Raw genomic sequence first — 10,722 nt, 5'->3', positions numbered from 1 at the left:
CCACTGCCTTTAGCTCTTCTATTTGCACTGAGCTATTGCATGTCAGTTGAGCTGAGTTTAAATAAAAAGAACTCACTGTTAATGAACACAATATCATTGCTCCTGAGAGCCCTGAATTTCCACAGTGAGATTTTGCAAAGTTGTGAGAAGGCAGGGTTGGGCTCCAGGTGAGACAGGTTTCAAAGACTTGCAGAGAAAGGGTAACTTGGACAAAGACAATCAGGATGTAGATGGGGAAAGCATCCGATTCCGGACTGCTGCAATGAAACGCAGAAGTGTTTTCCACTCTTGTGAGCAGTGCCGAGTTACTCTGCGGCAGAGGTACCCCACACTCGGAGCTTCATGAGCGGTTTTGACTGAAGCATCACGCATGGAGCAGTCCCCATTAAGCCATGCTTTGTGTTCAAAAGACCTCTCTGTATGTTATGTGTGTGGCTACTCGAACTGAGCTCTTCAGACCTCTTTCCTGCAGCCAGGCTCCCATTTTGATCATATCAAGGCTGTCTGGTTTTAATTTAACCCTTCCTTTTTGAGTGGATTTGTCTTGAAAAGCATGAAAAGGCTGGGCTCCCAAGCTACCTTACCTCTTCAAGAGCCACGGGAAGGTAAGTGCCTGTTTTTAAACTGCACCAAATTTATCCCTAATGCAACACACTGAAATAAAGCTACCATCAGTGTAGCTACACCAACCTTTCAAACGACCTCGTAGGTTTTAAGTCATAAATAAATTTTTGTTTTCCCGGGAAAAAGTTCCCTGTAATACCTTCAAATAATCTCAAGTGTGCAGGTAATGGCAACTGGAGTTTATGCGAGTGAAGCACATGTGTGTTATATATGTTATTAGTTTATGAAATGTCCGTGTGTGCATATGCATATGGGGGAGACATATGTGCGCACCCTCGGGGCCCCTCGGTTTCCCTCCTGGAGCTGCCCCCGGCCCGCAGCCTCGCGGCGTTTTCTGCCAAATCGGGGGCAAAGCGGCAGGACCCCTCGACCGGGGCCGCGCTCGGTTTAAGGGAGGTGGCGGCGTGTCCCCTTGCAGAGCCGAGTCACCCGCGACTTTGGCAGCAAACGGGACCGGGTTTGGGCGTGAAAAGTAGGTCGGACCAGCCGGGTTTGCTCACGGTGAATTGCCAACCCCCCCGCGAGTGCGGACTGCAGCGCGGGGGTCCTCGCCCGGCTGGGGGTTACTTCGCCCTCGGGGGGCTTTTCCGCAGCCGGGGGATCAGCTCTGCGGGTTGCCCGTGATTTAGCCCCGGCGTGAGGCTGCGGGGCCCTAAGGAAGCGGCACCGCCCGACCGCGCGTTTGGTTTTGCCGCTGCTGCTGCAAGGAAGCGCTGATAAACCGGCCCAGGTCCCTCCTCCCCAGCTCTATCCTAAATAAAAGGAGGCTCCGAAATGCAGTCCCTCTCCATGCCGTTGTCAGGCAATAAGCTCTTGGCTGAGTCCTAAAGCTGGGGCCCGATCTGGCCGCAGTAACGTGTCTTTAATCTTTCGGATCGTCTTAAAATAAATAAATAAATAAATAAATAAATAAATAAAATATATATATATATATATATACACAACCGATGAGTAAAGCCTCAGCCCTCGCTGAGAAGCAATTTCATCTGATGAAATGGCTAGTCAAGCGGCTTACCCGCCCCTGCCTGCGCTCCCTCCATTAACAACTTGGGCATTAGACCCGTTTCATCACCGTTAATTCATTTGCCTGCTCATTTGCTCCTAAGAGAAAGTTGTTAGGCTGCTCGTGTTTTAACCGGCGGCCGCAGCCCCGGGCCGGTGCAGAGAGGGGCGTTTCAGGAGGGGATGCTGGAACAGATTTTTTTTATTAATTTTTTTTTCCCCTCCGCGGACAAAAAGCGGGAGTTTTGCCGGCAGCGCGGAGAGAGGCGGCTCCGCGGGGCGCGCTGCCTCCGCCGGCCCCCGCGCAGCGCGCGCAGCCTCCCCGCGGGCTGCCGCCAGCCCTTCCTGCAGCTCTGCCCGCTCCGTAACTGCACGTATAAGTGCACCTGCCTCGGCGCAGCCTTGGCACCTGCATGGACACTTTGCACGCCCGCGTGTGCGCGCTGCGGTGTGCAACGCACGGCGGTGCGCGCCCGCGGGTGGGCGACGCCCGTGTGCCAGCTGCGTGCGGGTGGTAATATCCACTGCGGATCTGCACCGAAAAATACTCCTGCAGATTTACCTGGCCATGCAGAGAGCTCCCTGCTACCTCAGCTTATGAGCTTTTGAACTGCTAAAGGAGGCACGCCAGCCATGTCTATTTTAACAGCTACCACCGGCATTGTAACTACTTTTTTTTTTTTTTTTCCTTAAAAACAGAGCTGGACGCGAACTGATCCGCTCCCTTTGTCGTGGCCAGGAGAGGGGTGATGGTGTGTTGCCCAAATCCGCACCCTCCTGCGGATGGCGTGCGCTGGTCCTGGCGTGTCTGCGCCCGCACATACGTGCGCACTTGACACACACGCTTAATTACGCGCTAACGAGAGGCGCCCGCCGCCGCGGAGAATAGCAGGTAACATTAGAAAACTCGTGTGCCTCGAGTTCCAGATTCATTAAAACAGGACGATTGCCATTTCTATTCTTTTAAAGGTTTTTCTCATCTATTTACCATTTACCAGCTCATCCATATGGAAGACATGGCTTACACTTCCTGGAGAACTGTACTTTTAGGACTAATTGATTCTGGTAATTAATTTGTTCTACCTGCTGGATCAGATGGAAATGCTGTCCGTGCGCCCAAGGATTAGCACTTGCCTTTCTAACATCTTTCCTAATTATCTAATAGCATGGGTTGCGAGAATTCTGGCTCTATTAGAACACTTTTACTATTAACGGTAGTGATTGGAATTGTGATGACAACTCGATTTCAACAAATTAGAGCTTAAAATCAGGAGATGAAGGAGAAGTGCCTTCTTTTAATTTCCCTGAGTTTAACATAAATAATTAGAGCAATTTTCTGAGATGCGAACCGAAATTATCTCGGCTATGATGTGGTATATCACCCTCATTTTAGCAAATTGACTCCGGGGAAATGAATGTTACAGATTAGAAAAAAAAAAAGAAAAAAAAGAAAGACAAACAGAGGAAAGACCAAAAAAAAAAAAAAAAAAGGAGAAAAGTGTTAGCACAACACTGAGTGGGGAGTTGATGGGAACAAAACCCCAAAGGGGTAATAATAACCTGAGCCGAAAAGCGCGAGCTGCCTGCAGGGACTGGTGCACGGGGACAAGTTAGGTGTGAAGTGTGGGACAGGTCGGAAAGGCGCAATTAATTTTTTTTCCCCAAAGTTGTTGGTTGTTTAAAAAAACTTATGTTTTGGGAAATGACAAGAAAAAAAAAAAAAAAGCGCTCCCGCGGGGGCTGAGGCCTCGGGGCGCTGCTCCGGGCGGCGCGCAGCGGGGGGGGGAGGAGGCTGCCGGGCGCGTGGGAACCGCGGGGCCGGGGCGGCAGCGCGGGACCTCCGCGCCCCCTCCGCGCCGCCGCCGTAATTTGGGTGGCCCGCGGGGCCGCTGCCCCCGCCCGCCCGATGGCGATTGGCTCGCTGGAGAGCCCCTTTCCCACGGCGCCTCAAAGGCGCGCATCTCCCCGCGCAGCCCCAGCCCGCCCGCCTCGCATCCCCTGGCTCTTCCCGGCGGCGGGGCTGTTTCGGTCCGTTTGCGGCTGGGGGCATTATTATTAATTATTAGTATTATATTTTTTAGAACTTATTTATTTATTTATTTATTTATCTGTCTATCTATCTATTTATTTTTCCCCGGGAGGTGCAGCCGGCCGCCAGCTCTCCGCCGGCAGCGAGCCCGCAGCCCGGCTCGCTCCCTTCGCCGCTGCCTGCCGGGGGTGGTGGTGGGGGGGGGTTGCACCCGAAATGAACCTCAACTTCACCTCGCCCGTGCACCCCGTCTCGGCGCCGCGGCCCACTTCCTTCTTCATCGAGGATATTTTGCTCCACAAGCCCAAGCCTTTGCGGGAGGTGCCCCCCGAGCACTTCGCCGGCTCCTTAGCCTCCCGCGTCCCTCTCTTGGACTATGGGTACCCCCTGATGCCAACCCCGACCCTCCTGGCGCCGCACCCGCACCCTGCCCTGCACAAGCCGGAGCACCACCACCCCTACTTCCTCACCGCCTCGGGTAAGTGCGGGGCTGCCCGCGCTCCCTGCAGCCGCAGCCCGCGGGTTTGGGCGGCCGGGAGGCGCCCACGCGGGAAACGCGGTGCGGAGCGGAGGTCGCAGCGCCGCGCGGGGCGCGCTCCGGCGGGGAGACACCAGCAGCGTTAGGCTGCGCGGCACCTTTCCCTTTCCGCGCCCGGCGCTGACACGGCCCGCGCCGTCGCGCGTGGGTCCGGCCCGCTCTGCAGGCGTCGGGTCGCAGCGCCCGAGCCCCGGGCGCCGCCGCGCGCCGCTCGCGTGGGGCCGGACACGCGCCGCGACGGGGCCGCGGCGCTTCTTCCCCGGCTCCTTCCGCTGCGAGGCCGCTTTTCTTTACTCGGTCAGCCGAGACCTTGAGCCCGGCGGCGCCAGGATTTCCCTCTCCGTGTCTGCACGGATAAATCAAGCGTTGCTTTGGTTGGTTTGATTTATTATTATTATTATTATTATTATTACTATTATTATTATTATTTGGGGGGGGGGAACCAGGGTAACATTTCTTTTTTTCTCGCACTGTTTAAGTCCCTCCAGACGACGGCCTGGCTGACGGATTCGCTTTTCCACTTCCCGCAGCAGGGCCGGGGCCCTGGCTGGTGCCTTCGCCGGCGCTGGCAGAGGCTCCCTGCGCCCGGCGGGCGGCTCGGGCGCCGCTTTGCTCCGTGCCCGGCGGGAGCCGCGGGCCCCGGGGAGCTGCCGGCCGGGGGAGCCGCGGGCAGCCCTGCCCTGCGGCCCCCTCCCTTGCGCTGGGGCATCAGCGCGGAAGGAAAGCGGCTCCGCCAAGTTTCCCAGCCGGCAGCGAAAGTTGCGCGCAGAGGAGGGAGCGAGAGCGGAGGTGCAAGGACTGCGCTTGCCCTGCCCGCTCTCCTCCCGGCCTCTTCCGCGGCTCCCCCGTTTTTCTGCGTTCATTTCGTTTTCGTTTAATTACGGGGCGGGGGACTATCGCTTTACCATCGCTGCCCGCCCCGGCCGCGCTGGGAAGGCCGTCAGCCCTGCCCGCGCCGCGCTTCGCCTCGCGTGGGTGCTGCGTGGGGCAAAACGCCTCGCAAAGCCCCGCGCAAAAAGACCCCCAGAACCAAACAGATAAAAACGATCTCAAAAAAGCAGCAACAACAACAACAACAACAAATCCACGCAGGCAGGGACAGGGACAGGGGCAGGGGGGAAACCCAGGGCCGCGTCCAGCGCGGGCTCCGGGCCCCGGCCCGGCTGGGGGCACCGCGCCCGCGGAGCGCTGCGCGCCGCTGCCCCGCTCCGGGCGCCGCTGGCTCCCGGCAGGTCGCAGCCACATGCCGGGTGTCTGCCGTGTGTCCCCGCTGCAGGAGTGCCGGTGCCAGCCCTCTTCCAGCACCACGCTCACGCCGAGCTGCCCGGGAAGCACTGCCGCCGCCGCAAAGCCCGCACCGTCTTCTCCGACTCGCAGCTCTCCGGCCTGGAGAAGAGGTTTGAGATCCAGCGCTACCTCTCCACCCCCGAGCGGGTGGAGCTGGCCACGGCCCTCAGCCTCTCCGAGACCCAGGTACCGGCCAGGGCCCGCCGCAGGGAGCGGGGGCCGGCGCCCATCCCCCCGGCGACGGGGCTCCGGGGTCTGTCCCCAACCCCCTGCGGCCATCCCTTCTATTCTATTCTATTCTATTCTATTCCATTCCATTCCATTCCATTCCATTCCATTCCATTCCATTCCGTTCTTTCCCCCCCTCTCCCAGGTGAAAACCTGGTTCCAGAACCGGCGCATGAAGCACAAAAAGCAGCTGAGGAAAAGCCAGGACGACCCCAAGCACCCGGGCGGCGAGGAGAGCCGGGAGCAGAGCTCCCCCGAGCCCGAGCTGCCCGAGGCGGCCGCCGCCGAGCCCCGCAAGGGCCCCGCCGGCCCCTTCCTGCTGCAGGACCCCGAGGACGAGGTGGACGTCCTGGAGGAGGGGGACCTCTGCGCCGCCCCTCACCGCCTCTAGGAGCGCCGGCGCCCGGCCCGGCCTCGCCTCCCGCCGCGGGGCAGCTTAGCGCAGCCCCGGCCCCACGAGTCGCCCCCGGCCCCGCTGGTGCCGCCGCCCGGAGGGAAGCGGGTCCGGTGCGGGGAGGGCGCGGGGACAAGAGCGGCGGCGGCGCCGCCCCCGGCCCGAGCTCTGCCCGGGAACCCCCTTGGGGAGAGCCAAAATTAATAATAATAATAATAATAATAAAAGGTGGGGGGCGAGTTTCCTTCCAGCCTCCCGCTTCCATTCGAAACACTTGACTTTTCCCCCTTCCCCGAACTTTCCGCGGTGTAAATAAACGCGTCCCCGCCGCCGTGTCGCGGTTGCCGAGCGCGGCGCCGAGGTGCCCGCCGCCTCCCCGCGGGGCGCGGCGGCTCCGGGCAGAGCTGCCGCGAAACGCCCGCGCTCAGAAAACGAACGGCAGAAACGGCCGCCACAGAAGCAGGTAAGACGGACCCGAACATTTATTCCGTTCCGATCTGGGGAAGGGGCGCGGGGAGCATCACCAACAACTGGATCCTTCCAGGGGTTGCCGGCACAACCACAACCCCGGCTAAGCGACAGAGATTTTCTGCAGCTTGGAGAACCACCTGCATCATCAGCATGATTCCTTCAGGGTTTCCAGGTGTGAATCACTTTCAGGATATTTTTCTTTTTCCCTTAAAGAGCCCCCCCGAGCTCGTCCCAGCTTTTTTTCGTGTTTCCCCCCGCGCCTACAAGCTGCCCCTAACGCCAAGCCGAGCCGGGCTGTTCCCCCTCCGTATCACAGCTAGAAACACCARCCACCACGCGTGCTCCCCGCTCGCTTTGCCTTCATCCTCCCGCCAGGGAAATGGTTTCCATTTCCAGGTAAATGAAGATTTTTCTGGGGTGAGCTGGTGGCCGGCAAGGGTGCTGGGGGCGCCGCGGGGGCTCCGCAGCGCCCGGGGAGGGCTGGGGCCTCCCTCGAGGAGGGGCTGTGCTTGCCGAAATGTCTGGGCAGCCCCCGCTGCGCCAGCGACCCGGTGGCATGTCGGGGTCTCGTTAGGTTATTTAATTTCTTTTTTTGTTTGTTTGTTTTTAACGGGAGGTTGATTTGGTTGTTCAGTGTCGTTAGCACTTTTCAGGGCATTTTGGACTGTGGGACACGCGGTTTAGTGAAGGAAAATGAGTCCCTGCTTAATGTACAAAGCACAGACGATTGAAACGTGTGTGTTCCCTTCCCTTTCGTGGGTTTGCGGTACACGTAAAATAAAGATCCCACGCTGGAGGGGGGGGAACCTGTCACTCTATCCAGAAAATGGCTAGTTGTCTTTTATATAATGTTTATAAAAACTTACAGGACAATAATTTTTGTCACCAAATTTTGCTACAACTCGACCCGTCTCCCTAAAAATTCTGATTCAGAAGCGAAACCCACTCGATCTCCCCCTCCAGCCTCGCTGGGGTTTGAAGCAGCACCGAGAAATAAGCCCAGGGGATGGCAGGACATTTCGCTTTGCCGCATCCCTGGCTGGAAACGCTTCTCCCAGCCCCGGGGCTCTTTCCTCCTCGCAACCCCTAACCCGTGGCGGGAGGAGGGGAGGTGTCGGGAACTGCTTTGAAAAACCTTTCATTTGATGGAGTCCTCCGGCTGCGTCGGTACCTGGTCGCCCACCAAGTATTTTGTTCGTTTTGCTACGTGTTGATTGTCAGTGAATTTAAGTAGGAACTATTAAAAGTGATTCAAACGAGCAGCTCTACCGTGCTATTTCCAGGACAATTTTTTCTGGCCACATCTGGCGGCACCGTTCCCCGCAGCGTGCGGTGCTGGAGCCGTGTCGGCCCCGGCCGGGCCGATCGCGCGCGGCTGCGAGGAGGGTCCCTCGCCGCACATGACTCACTCGCGGGGACTCGGCTTGCGTGCGACAGGATGGGGCAGCGAAGTATTGAGAGAAACCTGGGAAAAATCCTTTTAGTTTAGAGAGACAGAATATTACAAGCAAGTACAAAGATGTAATCTTAAAAAAAAAAAAAAAAGCAAATAAAAAAAGAACCCACCTGAATGAAAGGGATATTAGATACCCAGTTTCTTTTACATTTGTGTGTGCTTCCTTTTGCTTGTCGGGAGAACTTTTCATTCTTTCTATTATTATTATTGAAAACAGAGGCATGTAAACGTACTGTGATCTGGAGAGAATATGCAGAAAAAAGGCAGGAGAAAGCCCCAGACTGATGGAGAGGCACAGCAGACACAAGTTACGGGGCAGGCACACAAAGGCAACCTTGTCTTCGTTGCGTGCTTACACGGCTCCTTTGCCAGGCGAGTAGCGGATGGCAGGAGGGCTGCGGTGCTGGTCACCTGGCACTGCCACGCTCGGCTTCTCGAATGTGCTTGGAGGGCTCTCGAGGGCAGTGCAAGCAAGTAGGTTCCCATTGCCCCAAACGCCCCCCAAACTGGTGCTTATCCCCATTGCAATAGCAGGGCTGGGGGCATTTGCACGCCTGGGCGTCAGTGATACTTGTGGCCATGAGGTAGCTTCTGAGGGAAGGAAGGATGCCGGGATCTGGGTGCAGACACCGGACGTGTGTCCAGGAAGGTGCTCTGCAGCCCAGGGCTCTCCTGCAGCCTGTCACAGGGGCTCAACGGGTGGCAGAGCGTGGCCTTGCCCCTGCCACAGCCCTGATGACACCGTGGATGACAGCAAGCGAGGCTCTGACAGCAAAGCCCAAAGGTCCCCTTGCCTCGGTCCCTGTGCTCCAGTTTGTCTGGAGCATGGAGGCATCACGAAGACCCCCTTCCCCTTTGCCACCAGCGTTATCCCACTCAGGAGATACAAGGTCTTTAAGGAAGCAGCAGAAAATGAACCAGGTAACGCGATTCTCTGCTGCCTCTCCCCTGCCTGTGCAGCAACTTCCCTCTTCAGGCACAGTGCAGTTATGCTGATGTTCAAAAAAACCCCCAAACCACAGACCCCCCACCTTCCCTTTCACCTCCCTGCAGTGCCAGGCACCTCGACTAACATTTAAAATTACCGTCATATTTAAAACCAAAGCCACTGTTGCTAGCAGCCTCAATGACAGATGCAAAATGCGAAACATGCACCCCAGTGCAGCTCCCACCGCAGATGCTGCAGCGGCGTGCCCTGAGCCTCACGGGTAATGGCGAAGGGCTGTTATCTGTTATTACAGATTTTTCTCTGTGCTTTCTGAAATGAAATCATGTTTGTTTAATTTATATTTCAGTGGTAAATGTTGGTTGTTGTTTTTATTAAAGAAAATCAAAAATCAGTCTGTAAAACCTTCCCATGATTTTTTGCTTTTACTTGGAGCATTTTACCCTATGCTCCCCTTGACATTTCTAACTTTTATGAGGCAGAAAAGAGGTTCCAACCCAAGTTTTTTTCTTTCTATGGCCAGAGCTAGGTAAAAGCAGTTCAGATGTGCAGACTGCATGGGCAGCTGAAGAGAGGACCATTTGCAAAGTACTGCCATCAAACAGAGGTGTGGTGTCAGCCCTGAGAGTGCCATGGATTGTCACTCGGTGAAGCTGTAAATTTATGGCCAGGCCTAGAAAGTGATGCAGTCACTGCGTGAGCTATGTGAAATGCTTCTACTATTTCCTCTGTTTCTTTCTTGTCTTTGCTAGCAAAGCAAATTTAGTGTATGAATTGAGTGTATTTCTTTCTGTGAGTCTCTGAAGCAGTTTCTGCAGCTGTGGGCCATGAGGAGGGCCAGGGGCAGGACAGGTGGGTACAAATACGATGCTGACTACAGCACTGTGATCTCGCGAGCGTTGCAGTTTCCCGAAATGATGACGTTGGTCTTCCTCCCTAGTCACAGTAACAAACAGCATCACCTTAATTAACTGCAGACTCCTGCCTGGCTGCTCCTACTAGGCTTAAAAAGGGGYTTATCTCTGTCTTGGATTAATCTGGTTTCTAAGTGATTTAAACTAAGCCATGATAAGCTTGGAAGAAATATTTCTAGTTCCATTGCCTGTTGGAATTGTATCAAAGCTCTCATGTTAGAGTCCCAGGTGGGAATGGCATGATTGGAAAGGCTGGTCAGAGGTCCTAGGGACTGTTGTTTGCTTCTAGCTCTGAGCAACTAGCTCTGAAGTCTCTAATGTGCTCTACAATGAAAATGAGGATAAACTTAGTTACTGGGAACGCTCTACAGACTTTGCATCTGTGCTACACAGAAAGAACAAAATGCAAGGACAGGTGCAGCACTTAAAGAGAGAAAGGCTTGATCAGTCGAAGGACAGGCTGGTGCACGGGGTAGCTACAGCTACTGATGGAGTCTATATTCATGCAGTAGCAATATGTTTTATCTGGTGACGAAGGCAGAAGGATATAAAGCATGTGTTTAAGAGAAGAAAGAGTGATCCCACAGCAGACTGTGGTGTTTTTTCTACCTGCTAGGGTACAGCTAGTCTTTCAAGGAGGAAGCTGGGCTTAACTCATGGTAATGAGTTAACTCGTGATGCTACAGGTTTCTGAAACGCCAGGAGCACAGGCAAGCGGCCTGAATTCTGTTCCTCACTTTCTTCCGCTGTTGCTGCAACTACTCAAATTGCTTTCCCAAGTAAAGACTCCATATTCTCCAGTACCATGCTACATGCTGGCTTTGCTATGGCTA

At 55.6% G+C, this 10,722-nt stretch overlaps 1 protein-coding gene across 1 annotated transcript; it reads left to right on the top strand.

Moving 5' to 3' along the window:
- The first annotated feature begins 371 nt into the window (after window positions 1–371).
- Window positions 372–6,137, top strand: BSX (brain specific homeobox). The gene is made up of 6 exons (XM_026071749.1): window positions 372–605; window positions 2,326–2,518; window positions 2,596–2,691; window positions 3,774–4,133; window positions 5,470–5,666; window positions 5,854–6,137. Exons 3-6 carry the CDS (start codon window positions 2,634–2,636, stop codon window positions 6,097–6,099), a joined length of 861 nt encoding a protein of 286 aa, XP_025927534.1. The 5' UTR covers window positions 372–605; window positions 2,326–2,518; window positions 2,596–2,633; the 3' UTR covers window positions 6,100–6,137.
- Window positions 6,138–10,722: the final 4,585 nt, after the last annotated feature.

Source organism: Apteryx rowi, unplaced genomic scaffold (genome assembly GCF_003343035.1).
Source record: "Apteryx rowi isolate R43461 unplaced genomic scaffold, aptRow1 scaffold_33, whole genome shotgun sequence".
Taxonomy (NCBI): Eukaryota; Metazoa; Chordata; class Aves; order Apterygiformes; family Apterygidae; genus Apteryx; species Apteryx rowi.
Note: the sequence above shows the minus strand (reverse complement) of the source record. Positions and strands in the feature narration are given on the sequence as shown.